This window comes from Crocodylus siamensis, chromosome 5 (assembly GCF_052110815.1).
Source record: "Crocodylus siamensis isolate JL-2025a chromosome 5, ASM5211081v1, whole genome shotgun sequence".
Lineage (NCBI taxonomy): Eukaryota > Metazoa > Chordata > Crocodylia > Crocodylidae > Crocodylus > Crocodylus siamensis.
The window spans coordinates 124567030-124588405 of NC_143399.1; the positions used below are offsets into that span (position 1 = coordinate 124567030).

A 21376-nucleotide genomic window follows, 5' to 3' on the forward strand; every position below is an offset into this window, starting at 1 on the left:
ATTTTGGTATAATGAATAAATCCCAACAGAAGTAATTCACGCTGCCTAACTAAATTACCCCTCCAGTTTCAGTTCAATACAGTTGTTTCTTCTTCACTTTTTCTCCTGAACTGTTGTGTAGTGTTGCTACGCACTGTTAAATATTTCCCACATTCCACCCCAAGGGTGGCTCCATTTCAGTGCTGGGTGAAATGATCCTTATTTAAACATTACTGAGCTCACAGGAGCCCTGTGAAACTTAATTAAATTAATGTCTGTAAAATGCTTTGAGGTTCTCAGATGAAAGGTACTATAGAAAGCTGAAGTACTATTAGCATTTCTAAAGATGGGTGAAGCTATTTGGATAAACTAAAAACTTACATAAATCCTCCCTCAAAGCAAAAGTTTCAGTTAGGATTTCAGTCAGGCTATTTCTGTTTGTTTGTTTTGCATTATCAAATACCTCTTTACTTCTTAATTGCATCTTCAATTGGAAGAACTACCAGATGAAAAAACATCTAACTGCCTCATGCCCTTGACCACATCTGTGCCCATGTTGGACTTCACTGTTACAGCCTTATGTGTTTCTCTGACCAGCTACATAGGCACCATGACTAACTCCTTAGGAGCCAGGGTCCTGTGTCTTCTCTGTCCCACAGTGCAGAATTCACAGCAGAATCCATTTTTACTAAAGAACTGGCCTCCAGTATGTAACATCTAATTTTAATAATTATGTTTTTAACCTTCATAATTGAAAAACCCTTAAAATGAGATCCAAATTTATTATCGATATTGTTCTGTCTTCTTGTTTTTGCAAACAATACAAAACACTATAACTGAGATGTGGAACTGCTTCATGGAAAATTTTTAATTATGAAACACCTGATGAGACCTCGATTTTTAAAACCTGTTGCTGATTTTAGTGCAGCAATTCTAGAAGTCACTATCAACAGGATTCCATTACGATGAAATAGAGGGTGGTCTCTTATATGCCACCTAACTGAAGCTAGACATGTTTATAAGAATCATAAACATAGAACGCCGATTATAAATTCATGTTACAGCGTGTTAAAGTCATATCAAACATAAGGTAATTAAATCCCAGAAATATCATGAAAAAGCTTGTTCTCATGAAACACCCAGCCTAATTTGCAAGCCGAAGCAACATAAATCCTAAACAGCAAAATATTACATAAGCTGAACTTGCAATTCGTTTGAGATTTGCTTATCTCTAGTTATTTCTTTCTGAGGCTGGTATTGAGGAAAAAGACCTACAAAAGTCTGTAGTTGCTTGACCAATGCAGGTACATCACTTCATCACCACTCTATTCATTGCAAGCCAAGGCTGTTTACATTGATGCTATGTGCTTGAGGATATCACATCAATTTCAAAGTAGAAAAGCACTGATATGGGAAACTGCTTTTATTCCTGACAATCCTGCTTTGCCTTTGTTACAGGATAATTTATATACAAATAGAGAAGGATTTCAGTCAAACAAAAAGAAATCCTAACCCTTGCCTTACATATACCTAGTAGGGGTGTGCGAAATGAGCCCTATTCAATTCAGATTTGGCCTGAATCAGGGACAGTGATTTGATTAATTGATTTGGATCACTGTCCTGATTTGATTCGGTCGAAGCCAAATCTGAAGATTGAATGCTGACTCAGAAAACCAGCAAACTGACCACAGTCACAGCTTTAAATGTTTTTTCTACATACCTCGAGGTACCAGGTGCGGCTTATGAACACTGTGATGCTGGCGTGGATGAAGTGTCCTACAGGAGTGTGGGGGGGGACCCACATGCTTAGCAGTGAACCCAGAAGTGGACTGGAAGTACTTCTGGGGTAGTACTTCTGGTCCACTTCCGGGTCCACCACTAAGCATGCTGGGGGAGGCCCCCTGCACCCCCTTGGCAATTGGCTACAGGGGGACCCTGAGTACTCCCCCAGACACAGGAGGCACCAGTCACTGAGCCGGGGGGGCGCTGGGGTGTGCCACAGCACACTCCCCGGCAGACCCAGAAGTGGACCGGAAGTGCTTCTGGTCCACTTCTGGGTCGGCTGCCAAACGTGCTGGGAACGCTCCCCCCCGCGCGCTCCTGTGGGATGCTGTATCCACCTCACCATCTCAGCATTCATGAGCCACCTGGTACCTTGAGGTATTTAGAAAAAAGGTTTCACACTGTGTCTATGACTGAATCGCCGAATTGTTCTGAATCTCTCAGAGGGTTCGGACTCAATTTGGAGGGATTAAAGGACCCTCCTGATTTGATTCAGATTCAGCAATTCAACCACCAAACTGGGCCGAATCTCCGCCAAAACAAATCAGTGACCAAAGCTTTGCACAGCCCTAATACCTAGTGTAACTATAGTTTACATATACATATTTATGCCTAATATACTGACTGTAGAGAGTATATGACTATATACACTGAAGACATTTGATTCCTCTTTCAGCACAGGTTAGTATCACAGTAATATCAAGCACAACAATACCACGTATAAAGCAAGACATTTCAAAGTATCAATTCGCACACAAAACTAAAACATCTCTACTTATTTGTATTACTGATCCAGAAACATGACTACTTGGATGCAACTTTAGGGGTGGAACATGGGTGTGATTGCTATAGTGGTTGAGGAATATATTGTTTTGGCGTGAACGCCCTGGTACAATTTGTGTCTCTACCACATCCTGGCACATCTTTTATTTTGCTGTGCTCTCTGCCACTATGGACTGCAAAACATCTGTACAGAAAATTCCATTCATAGAAAGACAGGACACACTAGAAGGGAAGGAAACTAGGAAAACGTATTTAAGACACTCCCCTCATTTAAGTTAGCACATATCCGCTACAAATTTTCTTTCAAATACCCATCCATCTTTTTTTCAAAAACTAATTATATCCATTTGTTTCTCTGTTGTTTACATTCTGGAAACTGTGTAGTATTAATAACCATCTGGGAAAAAAGAAAAAGTTTTTCATGGTCCCTTTTTTCTTGGATTTTAGCACAGAAAGCCTTACAAGCATCTACTCTTTCAGTTCCTTTCAGGACTATAAACATTTCAATGAAATTCATTCTTACCTTTCTTTCCTAAGCAGCACAAACAGTTTGAGTAACTAAGAATTACTGCATTAATCTTGTTGTCCTTTGCTTTAACTTTTCACTTTCTATGTTTCTCTTCTTTTAAACTAATATGTGTTCCTTGCCCAGAATTACATTTGTTTTCCAAAGCTATTCCCAATACCTGAATCTGAACATTCTGAACAGCCTATGCTTTTGTACTTTAATATGAACATTTTTGTACAATGCCTTTTATCCAAAGATATCAAAGCATATGCCACTTCAACTTTACCACAACCCCACTGAACTTTACCACATCCCCATCCTACGACAAACTCTTTTCCCTCAAGGCAAATAGATTATATCCATTTTACGGATGGAAAGTCTAAGACAGTGGGAGGAAGAAAGACAAAATGATTTGCCTGTCTCATGCTTTTCTCACTAACCAATGTTACTTCTTTCTTTATCTCAAATAGCCATTAGGACTCTTTCTGACTCACTGCTTGGTAACATTTGCCTACTAGCTATATTCCCTTTTCAAGGTTTTAGCTCTTTGATGTCTTTTCACATAGGTAAAACTGTATGCAATACTTTGTTTGACACTCACATTCTGTCTTACCCAAGCTCTACAGTTGTGTCTCTTTTCACTTCTTTGCTTAAACCTTTTAACTTTTACTTAATACTCCACATTCTTAAAAACAGTACCGTATTTACTCGAATACAAGACAAGGTTTTTTTCCTTCAATCTGTGGGGAGAAAAAAGCCCCTTGTCTTACATTCATATACCAGGAAACCTCATTAAATACAATGGCTGTCATTAAATTGCTGCCAAAAACAGCATGTGCTCAGTAATGGAAACCAGCTATGAAGATGATTAAATTCAACCAGCAACAAGCATGACTATAAAACACATGGTCCATATTGAGCAAACATGTTGATGGGAACCTTTTTCTTTAATTTTTTTTTGGTGTGGCCCTTAAAAAACAAAACAAAACAAAAGGGAGGGGAGGGTGTTCCCTCCACAGGGAACTGGCACTGGGCCTGGAGGTACTGCAATACCAAGCCAACACCAGGAAGGCCAGTCAGCCCTGACACCCTCCCTTTAGTGCCAAAAATGCTACATTTAATCTTAACCAAAAAGGCAGAGAGATCAATTTTTTTTGTTTTTGTTTCAAGGGCCAAATCAGTTCTGAATGCTATTGGGCAAAACTTAGTAGTCAAGTTCGAAGTTTCAACTGAGTGGAGCTCAGTCGTTCAAGTCCATGTGGCTCTACCACCTGGCAAGTATCCTATTTCCAAGACTCATCTGTCTTGGGCTCCAAATCTGTGGCTGACATCCTACATGCAAGCTCTGGGCCAAGGGATCCTGGGGTTTGAATGCCCCCTAGTCTTGCTTGCTCTAAATCAAAAGGCCAGGGAGCAAACTAGGGAGAAAGAAGAAAGCAGCCCCCGATTACCACAAAAGTGTGCAACTGAGTCCTCTGCATTTGGGGAAACTCCCAGCACCAGGATGCTGATGGGAACTTACCAGATTTTTTTTTGCAGGGGAAATATATAATATATATGTACATCATCAAACTTACCGATCTTTAAGACTCTAAAGACAGTTTCAAAGCCACACACCCATTGCAAGACTCGCTCCCAGCCTTAAATGTCTGGCAGACACCACCAAATGGGGCCTCAAAAAGTTGCAGCCAGCTGCCCGGCGCAGCTCCGGCTCTTCCCGGGGCGCGAGTGGAAGTGGGGAGTTGAGTCGGCTGTACCAGGTGGCTGGCTGTGGCACTGCTGGGAGTGGAGAGTTGATGCAGCATCTTCCCTGTTCCACCGGTGCCTACTCGGAGCCCAGCGCCTGCTGAGAAAAGCCCTGTGCAGCCCCGGCTGCAGCCTGCCCCGCTCCACACAGATCCAGGGGGCATACGTCCCCCCATGCCTAGCCAGGGTGCAAGCAGTGGCAGGAGCTGCCTCCCCCCACATGAGCCACAGCTCCAGCCCCTGCCCCCCCGGGCATTGATCGGCCCCCCCATTCCCTCCCCTTCCACCACACCGGACTTGACAGCTGGAGGCAGCTGTATTGGAAATCGGATCAGTATCGGCTAATATGCCTCCTTAAATATCAGTATCAGCACCAAAAATCTCTATTGGTGCACCCCTAGAGACTGGGGGCATCTGAATCCCAAGGACTTCAGACCTGGGGCTTGCACATAGGATTTTTCCTAGATCTGGGAGGAAGGATACTTGCCCCAGTGGTAGAGCCACATAGACTTGATGATTGAGGTCTGCTCAGTTGAATGTTGGAACTCAACTATTTGCCTTTGCCCAATCGAATCTAGAATTGATTTGGCTCTTGAAACTATATATATATATATATATATATATATATATAAAAATAAATAGCTTGCAGTATATATAAATATGTGCCAAAGTGCTATGTAAAAGTGTGTTTATGGAGTAACTGTGCCAAAACTTGCAGTGGTTTAAAAAAAAATGTAACGTATCAATTCTGGTTTAACTAAGTCTATGGGTACCATATGCAAAATACTATAGTTATGTTTAATTTTGAGGTCATTGTTTTCAAATTTGTTCCTCATTTCCATATGCTAAGGTAGTGCAGGGTCTGACAACAAGGAGAAATGGAAGGGGCTGCAGAGAGAAAAACTGGGGGGGGGGGAGAAGAGGGCAAAGGGGCTACTTGATGCCACCCTCTCCCAGATTTGCTTTCCCTGCTGTAGCAGTGAGAGGGGGACAAATTCAAGGCAACCCTGCAATAATTAGATTCTATACCTCAAAAATTATAACAAATTTATAAGTTTTCCATGTATGGAATCTAATTATTGGAGAGCCATCTTAAATTCAGGGTCTCCTTATTTAGTCAGCATGGTGCGTTCATTTGGAAAAATGTCCTCAGCTTATCTTCTATGGTCTGACTATAAACTTAATTTGAACACATTCCTGCTCTGAACATTTCCAAATTACCAATCTCACTCTTTTAATTCAAACTAAATTGCTTTTTCCTACAAGAAAGACAATTTAGGACCTATTTTATTCCCTCCCTACTCATCAACATGAAAAGCTATACAACCAGGGAGTTTACAATCTATGCAGTGATGAGACAACAAGCAGATAACAGACAGATCATGCACAGTGATAAGACTGTTGTAATTAATATAATAAGGAAAAGGCACAATTCACCAGCTGGCTCCATTGTGAAGTGTTTTGTAGCCATCACAGAGTAGATGAGTTTTAAAGAAGAACATATCCTTTATTTATTGGCCCTCACTAACTGCGTGCCCTGGGCTACTTGCCCCTACCTGAATTGGCAAAATTGAAAGAACAAAGTAGTTATTACAGTGGGAGAAACCAGCAGCTATAATAAAAGAGCCTAAACTTGTAGGGTTCTGAGTGTCCATAAGTACCACTGAAATCAAAGTGAATTAGCACCTCTCAGAAGGAACAAGGACCTGATGAGTTATACACTTTAGTATCCTTATGTGAAGATGCTAGTCTGTCTCATCTTTCTGTGAAACCTGTGTTTCATAGAGGCTCAAACTTTCAGTGAAATTTCTCTTTAAATCTGGAGATAACTGTATAAAAATCTCTTGTCCTCATACAATTTTCTGGCCTATAAAAGAAACTATGCAAGACATTCTGAATCACTGACTTCAATAATGCAAGTGCTCAGTTTGAGCACATGAGCAGTCCCACTGAGCTAAGGAGATCCAACCAATTGCCTGTTTAAAGACTGTAAAGATGTAAATAAGTTACTGAATGAATCAAAGAAAAAAAAAGAAAATTTACACTTTTTAAAAAGAACTGTAATTTGGTTCAAGGTTCAGGTTGATATTGAATGTTTGATGCTTTCTTATATAAATGTCCATGCAAAAAAAGAACTTTCACAGAGAATATAGGTCCTGTCTTTGGGATCTCCATGCCTGTTTACAGCTGGTTAAGATGCCTCTGACTGCCGGTTTCACTATACTAGAAGGACAAATTGCCTAGTCTGTCAACAAGGAGTACTAGGATGATGACTAGTTTTGTTACTAGATGGACAAAGATGAAATATGTTGAATATGTAGTCGACGATGGAAATGCGAAGTGAAGATCTTCAGGATCTTGGTTTGTTAGGAGACAGTTCTGCAGAGCCTAAACAAAGCCTTTGATGAAATCATAACTACCTTGTCTCAGTTTCACCAAAAGGAAGACTGTGGACAGCTTAATTATCACAGCGCCATTACCAGCAGCAGCAGCTTCACAATCTTGAAATACTGCCATTCTCGAAACCATTTGTCTGAAATAATAAAAATTCCTTAAAAAACAATGGACTGTCATATTGTTGGAAAAAAGGAAATCTTATATAATCAGACACCATAACTAATCAAGGAAAATAAAAATATATAAAAATCCACGTTTTTAAATAAGGGAACAAAGAAGGCAAATTTTATCCAGTAATATTAAATCTGAAAAGAGTAATAATATCCAAAAATTGAAACAGCTGAACATTATAAGGACTCCCTTACCCCTCCATGTCTTGGACCTACATGTAACAAATTTTCTCTTTATGAAATGAGCGCATACACTGTGCATGTGCCTAACAAATGCAATAAAAAATAATCAGTAATAAAACCAAACTCCATGGGGGCCTTTCTGTCACTTTCACTAACATTTCAAAGAAACTGCTTCATTCATATTTTATCTTATTTGGGTTAATCACACCCTATTTTATTTTTTCTTTGGCACCTATGACGATCTTAGTGATACGCTGCCAGTTAAGATAAGTGTTTTAGTGTTCTTTCTTCTTACCATTAGTCACAATTTCCTAATGCTGATACTTTGCCAGGAAGTCAGAGGAAGCAGTTACAAATGCAAGTGATTATAGTGTATGTACATGCTTTGACACAGTTTTGGTCACTTACTAATACAAATACTGACTGGCTTAACGGCATCTTTATGTCATTTTCCATCAGCATAAAAGTATGAACCCTTTGTTACAAGGTGCTACTAAGAATTATTCCCTTGATTTCTATTGGGTTAATTATGTGAACATCTGACGCTTGTTATTCATCTTATATGATCAGACATTCTAAAATCTTGGTAATCAAAGCAATATGCATAGTTGTGATAATTTTTTTAAGCCAATAGTAGTCATATGTCAATCATTAAACTATACAGAGATGTTAATATGCCAAAAATACATTTTTTCTTCGGTGTTAGATCAGTATACAGTCAAAATTGTTTCTATGTAATGCTCAAAGCATGCAAGGGATTTTACAGACAACTAGGCCACATCCAGACAAGCACAGAAGTGTGGTACGTAGCACTGCAGAAATGTCTGTGGCACCACACACCACACATTCAGCTCTTCTCCATGTTGCAAGGAAGCAGTGTGTGTGTGTGTTGGGGGGGGGGGGGAGGCGCTTGACCTCTGGATATCCAGGGGTCAAAAAAACCCATGCAAAAAAAATGTGGAGCAGTGCAGGCAGAAGCAGCATGTGCTGCTTAAAACCAGAGCCTGGCTGGCCAGAGCCACACTCCAGCAACCAGTCAGGTTCTAAGCAACAAGATCGCTGCTGCTGTAGCCCTAGGAGGTCCCCAGGAACCCAGGTAAGGCTGCTGGGGTCAGCCCAGTCCTGAATCCAGGCTCCCCTACCCATAGGTGGCAGAAGGGCAGTGGTAGGGCCTCAAGTCAGCCCAGCTAAGGGGTTCCAGAGGCTGCAGCAGGGGTGAAGTGCGAGTGGGGCTGGGGCTAGGGGAAGGGCAGGTGCTGCACAGCCAGGGTGAGGTGCAGGACTGAGCTGTGAGTGGCTTGTATGAAGAGTAAAGTTCCTGCTGCTACGTGCACCCGGGAGGCATGGGGCGCACACCCCCAGATCTGCACAGGACAGGGCAGGCAGCCACTGCAGGCTGGGCCAGGCTGCACTTGGGGCAGTGGTGGCAGTGCTAGAAGAGTGCTATGGAGGCAGAGGGGAGGCTGCTCAGGCCACCCCAAAATACACCATAGCCCCCCCAACCTCCTTCCCAGTGCCACCTGCCCCAAGCACAGCATGGGCCAGCGCCCCCTCCAGGAAGAGCCCAGAGCTGCCCCAGCTCCAACCCGCAGCAGCAGCATGCCCTGCCCCGCACAGATCCAGGGGCACGTACCCCCCCAGGAGCTGCCACCCCTTCCCCAGGCCCCCCAGATAAGCCATGGCTTCATCCTGCACCCTGCCCCACCCCAGCTGGGCAGCACCTGCCCCAGCAGCAACAGTAGCAGCATTAGTGCTATTATATTCATTATTATTAAGAAAAACGATGACTCAGGGTGGAGCAGGCACAGGAGTTCCTGGGGGTCTATCCCCTCCAGCTCAGCAGTGTAGCCAATGCTGGCTCTGCTCTGACCCCCAGCTCTAGGCCCCCTCCCCTCCAGGCAGTGTGGGGCCGGGGCTGGTGTAGGGAGGGAGCTGGAGCCGGTGGATTCGTTGGCATGGGGTGTGCCAGTGCCAGGCAACTACCCCGGGTGCAGAGGAAGGGGTGACCACACGGGCACAGCCCAGCCCAGATCCTGATCCAGGGCCCAGCTCAGCTTGGCTCCCTCCTGATCCCTGCCCACCCCTCCCCTCACCCCTCCTCCCGCCCCCGCTTCTTCCCCTGCAGACTTTTCTGCCTGGGGGGGAGGGTGTATCCATGCGCGTGCATACATACACTCAGGTTTTCCCCCCCAAATTTTTTTCTCCCTCCGCCTATGCCTCTACCCCACCTGAGGTAGCCTGCTGCATGCCAGAGAGTGTGTGGCACAGGCGCTCCCCAGGGACAACTACTGGCAGCACAAGATGCGCCACTGCTAGTTGTTCCTGGGGAACAAAATGTCCACATTCATCTGGACGTGGCCTTAAGGACTGGACTGATTGCTTCACTGATGTCAGTGCGAGCTTTGTCCTCTATAGGGCTGGGTTTATATTTACAAACTTCTTGCCAAAGACCTTAAAAGATAATCTTAAATAAGGTGCAATAAATCAGCATCACAAACAGTGGAGGAAGAGGAAGAAGGACAATAAGTTAGAATAAGGGGATCACAGATAAAAGGAGAGAGAGAACTGAAGAGAAAGTGTGACAATAGAACAGACACAGAGAAAGACTGAGACTACAGGTTGAAGGCAGGGGACCTGGTGACACATATGTTTGTCATACAGGGACAAAGGCAGCAAGTAAAATCAGTGGTGACAATGAAAGAAGTAATAGCAGAGAATTAATCATTTGTACATGAGTACATTTCATTGGACATGAGAGAATAGGAGGGGCCAGGGTATATATCCTGAGTTCAAAGGTATCATCTGGTGGCAGGAGCTGGTGGAAACCAGCACAGCAATTTAATAATGTGTCAGATATGAAGTGGGTGAATGGACCTTTTTTTTCTCACAACTGTAACCCTGGTCCTATATGGCTGGAAGTGGCAGTTGGGAATTACAGCTCATTAGGGGCAGGTCCTGTCAGATCAACCTGACTGCCTCCTACAATCAGGTCAAAAGATCATTGGACACAGGTGTCACAGTAGATGTAGTCTTTCTTCAGGAAGGCCTTTGACACTGTCTCCCACCCTATTCTCATTAAAAAGCTAGGTGACTGTGGCATTGATGCCTACACAGTCAGATGGGTCGCAAATTATCTGAGGGGCCGCACTCAGAGAGTGGTGGTGGACAGGTCATATTCGACCTGGAGGGATGTGAGTAGTGGAGTTCCACAGGGATTGGTCCTTGGGCCTGCACTGTTCAATTTGTTTATTAGCGACTTGGACAAGGGGGTGAAAAGCACCCTGTTTAAATTCGTGGACGACACCAAGATTTGGGGTGAGGTGGGCATGATAGAAAGGAGGGACAGGATACAGCTGGACCTGGACAGGTTACAGGGGTGGGCAAATGAGAATAGGACGGGATTCAATACTGACAAGTGCAGAGCGCTGCACTTGGGCAGTAAGAACCAGCAGCATACCTATAGGCTGGGGAACTCCCTTCTCAAAAGAACAGTAGCAGGAAGAGATCTTGGAGTCAGTATCGATTCCAAGATGAATACGGGCTGCCAATGTGAGGACATGGTCAGTAGGGCTAACTCCACCTTGTCGTGCATCCACAGATGCATCACAAGCAGGGCCCAGGAGGTGATCTTTCCCCTCTATGTAACACTGGTCAGGCCGCAGTTGGAGTACTGCATCCAGTTCTGGGCGCCGCACTTCAGGAGGGATGTGGACAGCATTGAGAGGGTCTAGAGGAGGGCAGCTCGCATGATCAGGGGACAACAGGGCAGGCCCTACGAGGAGAGGCTACGAGACCTGAACCTGTTCAGCCTCCACAAGAGAAGGCTGAGGGGGGGACCTGGTGGCCATCTATAAACTTCCTAGGGGAGACCAGCGGGGAATGGGAGAGATCTTGTTTCCCTGAGCGCCTCCCGGAGTAACAAGGAATAATGGCCATAAGTTGTTAGAGAGTAGGCTCAGACTAGACATTAGAAGGCGCTACTTCACAGTCAGGGTGGCTAGGATCTGGAACCAACTTCCAAGGGAAGTGGTGCTGGCTCCTACCTTGGGGGTCGTTAAGAGGATGCTTGACGATTACCTAGCTGGGGTCATTTAAGCCCACTTCTCTCTCCTGCTCAGGGCAGGGGGTTGGACTAAAGATCTGCAAGGTCCCTTCCGACCCTAAATCTATGAATCTATGAAAAAGTAAAGTATTTTAACACTTTCTAAAACATGCTTAAATAATTGGTTGACTTTATTAAGATTTATGACAGTAATTCCAACAGCTTACTTATTTCTAATTAGGCATCTGAATCAATTCCACTACTGTCTGGATGATTCAAAATAATTGTATGCATTTTTAATTAAAAAGTTCTCTTGTGATAGGGGAGGGAAATGATACATATCCACCCACCTCTCATGCCCAAAAAAGCTATCGTGTTAAAAATATAAATATGAATCTATGGTGACAGCTCACGTCCCCCTAAATCCAGGCATGTTTTCTCTAGAAAGCCTAAGAAATTGTAAAGAGTTTAGAATTATATACAAAATAAAAATATGATAAAAAAGGAAGCTTTCATCTCTCATGGAAGCAAGGGCTGTTTTTGTTGATACATATGGAAAAAATTAGGCCCAATTATATGTTGTGCTTTGGCACTGGGGTTCCAACTTCACCACAGGCTTATTTTTTTCACTGATATACCATTACATCCAATTCCACCCCTGAACATTTGAACTCAGACCTTGTAACACAGGCATTTTTGTTGCTAGATTACTTGTGCCCTGGATGAAGTGGTCTGTGTTACAGTCATACTGTATTTAAAGGTTAAAAAAGGGTTACCTACCTGTAGGGATACTCAAAAGAACACATATTCTTTGAAAGTATGACAAACATCAAATGCCTATGAATAAAGCATACCCTATTGGAGCAGAGTTGCTAATGTCACTGGATTAATCGTGAATTTCCTTATGATCCTTGATACTGTAACTGAAAGAATTCATTCAGACTGTGCTTATTTAAGCATTCAAAAATTAAAAGATGCTCAGTGTTTTTTAGTAGTGAAATTATTTCACTTTCGATAATAAAGGTATATTTGAATAAAGACAGTGGCTTTAAAATTGTAAAGAACTGAAAAGGCAGCAACATTATTGAAACAAACAGATACAGCTAATGATATGGGCCCCAGAAATCCTGGCAGCGGATAAAGGAGGAGAACCTCTTTTCTGAACTCAGATACTCTAGCAGTGAACAAGGACCTAGTTTTATCTGGGGCCCCTATGGACCTGATACCCTAGGTTTAAATGGGGCTGAAAGATACTGAACTAAAATACCATTATATCAGACACACAAAAATTGGGTGCTCCTCAAAATCAACTTCTATTCAGCCTATCGGGCAGGCTGATACACAATTCACACACATAACAGATCCTCAATTCTAAAGGAGTTAGAAAAATTATAATTCTCTCTTCAGTTAGTTAAACCTACTGTTTGAAGTTCTTGCCTGACCCGTTCCTCTGGGACCACCCGGTCCAATGGCTACAGCCATGAATTCAAATCGTCACTGCAAAAAACCCAAAAACTTTAACATGTATCCTTCACACCAAATAAAACGATCATATAACTCCAAACAGCTGGACTTGGACCCATGCCAATGCAAGAAATCATGAGAAATATGATGTACAAGGAGGGGGGAAAAAACAGGACTGGCGTGTTTATGAAAGCCAACATGACAAAAGTAAGCCTCTAAAGCTCTGTGAGGTGGGAGACAGAAAGTCCTATGATCATCCTGAGTTCAGTTCCACAGAGTGCAAGCAGGAAGGGACTATTAAGAGCATGTAGTATGGCCAACTGCATATCACAGGTCACTACATTTCATCTAGTAACCCCCCTGCAGTCGTGTAACATGGGGTGAGCAAGTGAGGCACCAACCCTGGGCGCCAGCTTAGCAGAGAATGGTGGCCCCACAGGGAGTCCATGTCATGGCAAGAACAACAGCCCCAAGCCACTGCTGCAACAACAGGAACAGCTGGGGCAGGCAGACCCACCTCAACAGCAGTGGCCAGGGACTCTGACTGCCCCTGCTTCCTAACCCCAGCTCTCCGGCAGGGTTTTCCCCAGGACACAAACCTTGATAGTTACACTTCTGTATTGATAAGATCATTTGACTAATAGATAACTTTCATTTTGCTAAAGTGCCTTCCAGAACGGAATCCAGTCTTGACATAAAACTACAAGAAATGGAGAATCTACTACTTCACCTGGTAATCCGCATGAATGCTTAATCAGGTTGACTAAACAACTGTAAAAAAAAAAAAAAAATCCCATAGTATTTCCACACCCACAATTTCAAATATCACAAATTACTCCCCTATACCCTCCACCAAAAAATATCACAAGATTGCCTTAAAAACAAGTTTAAAAAATCATAAATTCTGCTTTGTTATCATTTGCCCCTGCTTTCTGAGGCTTTAATTGGTTGTCCCCAGAAGTTTGGGCTTTACATGAAGCATCAAATACGTCAAAAATCACAAGAAGTCTAAGAGATGGCAACAAAGTCAATAATAGAAACATCATCATGTATAGCGCCTTGTTTAAGTTGTGGGCCCAGCTCACTAATGCCATGGCCTGATCATGGCGGGGGCCAACATTTTTGTGCCCAGATCATGGCACCGCTCCACATCCTCCTACTGGCTGAGGGGGCAGGCTTAGGGTCAGGTTTAATTGCAGCAGCAGAGGCCTTGCTCCCAAGGCCTCTGATTGCTGCTGCAAAGCTTGAGGGGTTGTAAAAGGAACAGGGGGAGGAGAGAGCTTGGGGAGGGGAGAGGTTGTTTGCTCCTCCGGGTAGGCAAACAGGTACAGGGGGTTGGGGGTGCCTGGGGGCTGCCTTGGAAGATGTCCCTAGCACCAGGTTTGCTCCTCTGTGCATTCGTTCTCTCCCCCTGTCCCCAACCCTTGGTGCCCCAGTTTTCCTGCTCAGAGGAGTAACCAGCCTCTGCCCTACCTGGTGCCAGGGCCTATCTTCCATTTGGAAAAATGAAATGCCACATCAGGCAAGTCAGTCAATTTTGTCCATGATATTTTAAGGTGCCTGCCATGTCTTGATATCTAATGTTTATCTAACTAAAATATCATATATGAAGAATTTGCTCTACCTTTGCTGAGAAAAACAAACAAACACTGTACAGAAGGAAAATAGAGCAGAGAAAGGTATTAAAAACTGCAAAGGGTGAAGGAGAAATACTCTAATGGAAATACATATTGCATAGGTTATTATTCACCTGAGCCACTACAGCTTTTGGGAAGTGAGGCCTGCATTTTTATATTTCCAGTACTTAAAAAAAGGGTGCCCGTTTCTTTTTTTCTTACTTGAAACACAAATCACTAATGAGGAAAACACATATATAAATTTTACAAGAACAAATTCTACAGATTCAGATTAGATCCATGAACCTTTCAAACTAATAAAATTCTTCAAGAATCTTCCAAACTATTCTCCATGTGGGCTCCTTTATTTGTTTTTGAACAAGTTTTACAGTCCACTTTCCAAATAAATGAGAGTAAAATTTAAAGTCAATAGGCTTCCTCTTCTCCATGTCAAATCCTATTTGATTCAGAAGCTGGAAACACCAGTTTTGATGCACATACATTTAAGTCACAGGATCAATCCCTTCCATACAGCAACTGTATTTTAGCCATCTAGAAAATACCAAAGATGCTTTTGTGAATACAGCATCTTTTTCTGCCTTTCAAAGGAAAATACTGTTGATATCTGTGATCTCGACAGGATGGATAATGAGGCCCAGATAAGATCATGTTGTCTGGACAGTGCAAAATTACTCCCTACTCTGTAGTTTGTTGAACACTTTTAGTTACATGAACAAAGACAAATTAAGCTGAAAATCATAAAGCAGCACAGTATTCACCTTTTAGAGTAATAATTCTATCAGGCTGATGTCATATTTAATTTGATAGTCTAAAGCTCAGTTGTGAGTAAAGTTGGCTTTGATACAGCCATACAGATCCAGATTCCAGAATCAGGAATTTCAACCCAAGAAAGGTTTAGATCTTTGTGTTAACAAACTACATACATAAGAGGAAAATGCAAATTTTTTAAAAAGAAAAAATAAAATAAAAAGGTGCTGGCATCTCTTAGATTTCCTATGGATGAAGGTGTAACTCCACACAGTTTCTTTTCCCCTAAATGAACAATATGAAAAATATCAATGCTGAAAAAGTGTAGCAAAATAAATAAAATTAAATTTTAGCATGGCAAAAATTAGACAATGGCTGAGTGCACAAACATCTAAACACCAGCATCTGTCAATTCAATTTTGTACTTTTGTATTTTTGTTTTCATGTATTAATAATTCCATTCCTATATAAAACAGAAGGAAAAATACATTTTCAATTTCCAAAAACAGGATGGTGCAGTTATATCTTAAAAAACAATAGCTGTTACTTGCATTCACTTTTAAATTTAAAAGCCACTTTTATATTGGCAACATTTTCTTACATTATTAACTATTGGTTTAGCAGTATTTAAAATAAAGACTTTAACCATTTTTAAACTTTATGTTGCTTGGGAATCTTCTTAGGACAGAGTCTCATGACACTGAATTTACTGAAACCCCAAGACCTGTGAGTCTCTCTGACTGCACTCTAGTCAGTGCATGCTTAACTTTAGCACGTGGTTAGTCTCGTTGACAAACTGGCTTACTCATGCTTAAATTTAGGCATGTACTCAAGCATTTGCTGAACAAAGGACTAACCCCTAGACACAGAATTATTTACAAAGCTTTCAAATTCCATTGTCTTGAAAGTACACTTCCCTCTGCAAAATAAGAACATTTACAGGGGAGACTGGATTTTAAAGCTTTATGACTGTACAGCATTTTTTCCTCCCGCTAGAATTAGAAACAATTGTTTAGACTCTATAAAGTCTTTGTAGGGGTCATGCCAACTACCACTGAAGTGAATGGAAATACAACCTTTGGTTCAGTGGAATCAGTCCTTAAGGATAATTTTGGCTATAGGTGTGAAGTCAATGTGTGTACATTATTGTACCTTACACCCAGTGGAGATGCTCACATTTAGGAGTAAAGCAGTATGATCTAAGGGGTTTTGCATACAGCATTTTTGCACTGACTTCATACCTTCAGTTGATTTGCCTTATCTTTCCTGAAGTGCCCCCATGTACACAAGCCCTGAAAAAACAGTTCACTGAAATGCCTAGGTTGTTTTTTTTCCATATTCCTGGTATCTCCAAACAGAAATGTATATACCACATTTTCAAAGAATCTATAGTTTATGCCACCGGTGCTCAATGTCCAGTCCATAGGCCAGATGTGGCATATGGCCCTGTGCGACTCCCCATGGGTCTGGAAATTTACTAGCAGAAGAATGGTGTCACCCTTCCCCTACTGCCAAATCTCCAGATACATGAGGGACCCAGGGCACTGAGCACTGCATCTGGAAGATCCTGATCCCAGTGTACAGGGTTGAATGGGGGGGGCATTAGGAAGGTGGGAGAGGGGCTGCCAGGCTTGCTCAGTCCAAATGTAGCATGTGGGAGAGGGCATAACCAACCCCCCACCCCTTCAGCACCTATCCTGATGCATGGGGGGGGTGGGCACTGGGCCCCAGAACCCAATCAAGGTGCACAGGAGCAGAAGTGAGCGGTACTGGGCCCCATTTGTGATGTGTAGGGGGTGCATGCAGGTTCACATGCACCCCCTGAGATTGGCTGTGCACCCCCTGGAAACCCAACTGCAAAACCAGAAGTACCAGCAGAAGTGCACTTTTGGTTTTCTCGCTGGCTTGATTGCTGGGGGGAAGGGGGGGTCCCAGCAGCCAATCTGGTGTCGCCCCAGACTCAGGAGGCACCAGTTGCCCATGCTGGGCCTCCTGGGACCTAATCTCAGCAGGAAGGGGTCAGAGAGAGTGGCACTGGGCCCCAAGGACCAAATCGTAACATGCAGCGGGTGGCATGGGCTGCCAGGTCTCAATCCTGATGCACACGGAGCAGGAAGGGGCAGTGCCAGGACCCGAAGGCTCAATCCCAGTACACAGGTCAGGGAGGGGGAGGTGAAAGGCCCCAAGGCCAGATCAGTTCTGCAGATGGACCCCATGCCACTCATCTGGACTGTGGAGCCAAAAGGTTGAGTACTACTTGTTTATGCACATATGTATGCACATCAGCAGAACTAGGGTGGGTGCAGTGGGCCAGACACCCTCCCATTTCTACAATGCCAGGATGCAGCATCCGGGAACTTTTTCTTTAAGTCCTTGAAGCAAGTAAGGTGCTACACCTCAGGAGGAATAATAAGACACACAGATACAAAATGGGGGACACCTGATTGGATGGCAGCTCTATGGAAAAGAAGTTGGGAGTCTTAGTAGATCACAGACTCGATACAAGTTTGCAGTGTGATACAGCTGCACAAAAGATACTTTCAGTTTTAGGATGCATTAATAGACATATTAGGTGCAAGACCCGGGAGGTGCAAGTGCCTCCCTACTCAGCACCTGTTAGGCTTCATCTGGAGTAGTGTGTGCAGTTTTGGGTTCCACATGTTAAAAAGAACATGGAGAAAGTCGAGAGGCTCCAGAGGCATGCAACAAAGATGATAAAGGGCTTGGAAAGCAAGTCATACAAGGGGAGGCTGAAGGAGATAGGCATGTTCAGCTTGTAGAAAAGGCACTTAAGAGAGGACATGATAGCAGTCTTCAAATACCTAAAGGGCTGCCAAAGGGAAGAGGGAAAGCACCTTTTCTCCCTTATTGCAGAGAGGAGGATGTGGGCCTGGGCTGAAGCTGCAGCAAAGCAAGTTCAGATTCAACATCTGGAAAAACATCTTCACTGTTAGAACAGAGAGGCAGTGGAATAGACTACCAAGGGAAGTTGTGGATCCTCCATCACTGGAAGTATTCAAGAAGAGGCTGGACAACCACTGGTCAGAGATGTTCTAGGCATTGGCTATGCTTATTTTCTGTCATGGATATTTTATGTGCTTCTGGGCTTTGCTGGTTTCTCCTGTGCCCCACCTCCCTTTTCTGTTATATGTGTCAGGGTGTTTTTAAACCTTCCCAGAGTCATTGGGTGTTGGCTACAGCCAAGGCTGGGGACTTCAACTGGCAGCTTGTGTGCCAGTTGCTCCTGCTGGGACCAAAGCCAGAGGTGAAAGGGTCTTGCCCCTCCGCTCAGGGGCAAGTAGATCATCATACTTGGGGTCAGAAAGGAATTTTACCCCATGACCAGATTGGTACAGACTGGGGGGGGGGGGTTTGCCTTCCTCTGTAGTGGGGTGCGTGTCCTTCTACACAGGATCTCTTCAGCATATATGAATAATATTTCTTAGGAGCAGGATGTTGGTTGCTGTGGTTCCCATGCTACCTGTGGCAGGTTAAGGTGCTAGGTTTATGTTGCGTCAGGTTTGACAGTAGTTTTACGTAGAGTTTAGATTACAGTTTGTGCAAAATGGTTTGGATAGAGATGATCCTGCCTCAGGCAGGGGGTTGGATTAGATGACCCCTGGCCCTATTTCTCTATGATTCTGTAAGTAAGCAACTCAGGGAACCGTCTACCAGGGACCTCTTGAGACCCAAAGGCCTTCAAGCCTGGGTTTGACCTTTGTGCTTAGTTCAAGCTGCATGCTTAACTTGAACTGTGTTCAAGACACGTACCCAGTGAAAGGAGAAGATGGAAAATATTGGCTAACTAAATCGAAAAAATATAACCTGGGCAAAAGAGGAAGTCAGAGCAAAACCTACCCACACCTAAGAAAGAAAAGATTGCCTCACAATAGAAAATTCCAGGTAAAGGTAACCATACTTGGCAAACAGAAGCAAGATTACTAATATGCATTAGGAGGAAGGCTTAAACTAATTTTATGTATTAAGAAATGCAAGCTCTATGGTATATAAAGAGAGGTGAAAGAGTGTACCCTTTGGAACACTCCCGAAGAAAGCTGGAAGAGATCCTATCACTGATCCAAGATCCAGTTTCAACAGATGTGGGAACAGAAGCCCCAGACAAGACTTCATGGCCAGATCAACTAGTGAAGTTGCGTTCACAGCATTATGGGGTGATGAGCTTTGACTAGTTACAAACCTCACATTTTTAACTACTAATGTTGCTTCAATTCTAATTAGAGGTGTATCTGTTAAGGTTCAATAAACTTGCTTTTAGTTTAGGACAACCATGTCTTAGTCTCCTTGCCTGGTATAACACCCATTATAGCATAATAGGGATGCAACAGACTCTAGGTGTCCCAGATAGGGTGGCTCGCTTATACCATCATATCATTATTATTGTTACTCATGCAAGGTAGATTAAACTAGCACAGGTCTCCCTATCTACGCTATATGCACACCTTTATTTTGCTTTCTAAACATACCTGCTGACTTGCAAAAAAAGAAATCCCACAAAAACCCTCTCCCCAGATATTCTTCATATGCACCCTTGTTTTAGATAATGTCATGTGTCTGTGTTTTGGACTTGCTATTGTTTCAGCTACCTGCTTTCATGAAGGAGATTAATGTTTATAACAACTATCTTCAGTGTAGGGTCGTGGGATGTACCAGGGTCGGGCAAAATACAACTTGCAGGCTGCATTCGGCCTACCAGGCACTTTCTTCCAGGCTACGGAGCCTCCTAACGAACTGCCTTACCCAGGTTTTCCACCCATGAGGGTGGTGGCAAGTCACCTACACCCATCCCCAACATATCCTATTATGCCTTGCTCCCACCCTCATGGGCTGAAGGGCCAGCCCTGCTAGCACAAGTCAGGGCTGCGGCTGAAGGCTTCCCCGTTGTCCCATTCCCACTGGGCACTAGGTAGGGAATGGGAGTGTGGACAGGGCTGCAGCTGGGCAGGAGCAGAGTGTGAGGCTGGCAGCAGTGCAGAGCCCATGGTCCTGGAAAGCAGCAATGCGGAGCTTGGGCCCCAAGATGGTGGCCAGGGGGCGGGCATCTGTTGAGGAGCGGGGCTACCCATGTGGCCCTCAACAGTTTACCAAACCTCATTAAGCAGCCCTCTGCCCAAAAGAATTGCGCTCCCCTGGGCTATGCCCAACACAAAATAGTAAAGAAAGCAAAATAGGGTGAGAACTTCAGAATTTAGTTATCCTAAACTCATAGCAATAAAAATTGAGAGGTTTATTGTAACACCACTTATTTTATATAATTTAGTTAGCTAATATGTGCACACATTACTAATAAATAGATCCTTGTAAGAATGACTGGGATTACTACAGACCAGTTAATGGCTGATTTATGGAAGATGCCTTCCAATTCCAGAGAAGCTGCATGAAGTTGAAACTGCATTGCATCTTTTACAATATACATTTAAAAATATTATGGCTGTTTTTAAACTATTAGATTATAGTGTGATTTAATCTATAATCCCTGATACCATAACATAGTGTGATTTAATCTATAATCCCTGTTACCATAACATTTCAAGTGAATTGGCTTTGCACTTTGGAGGCCTGCAGGGAATAGACACCTTCTTTTAGAACAAATGTTGTTTGCAACTGGCCTATGTTATTTGTTCTCAGATGCCATGGTTAATAATTGTTTATATATGCCTGTAACTATCCTATGTCTGAAGTGATGACAATTTAATCTTGTTGGTCAGAGATCCCATTTTTCCAGTAACCACAAATGCTTTTGTTGTGCAAACCAAATGCATTGTTAATTAGTTCATTATAATAAAGCAGTGAAAATATTATATGGTCATCATTAATAGCCATAACTTAGTATCTACCCACGCTGCACTTCCTTCTATATATTCCTTTAGCAAGATAGAAGTTCTTAAGTTGACCAATATAATTTGAAGAAGCAACATCT

General features: G+C 43.2%; 1 protein-coding gene across 6 annotated transcripts in view; it reads right to left on the bottom strand.

Annotated features, from left to right (window-relative positions):
- BBS9 (Bardet-Biedl syndrome 9) overlaps nucleotides 1-21376 on the bottom strand; it is a 482129-nt gene that overhangs the window by 38313 nt on the left and 422440 nt on the right. For 3 of the 6 annotated variants that reach the window (XM_090050217.1, XM_090050216.1, XM_090050215.1), the window contains exon 23: nucleotides 7219-7331. The exons of the other annotated variants lie outside the window; for them this stretch is intronic. In XM_090050217.1, coding sequence (XP_089906343.1) covers nucleotides 7264-7331 — 68 coding nt within the window. In that variant the 3' untranslated portion in view covers nucleotides 7219-7263. The remainder of the gene's footprint in view (nucleotides 1-7218; nucleotides 7332-21376) is intronic. 6 annotated transcript variants of the gene reach the window in all.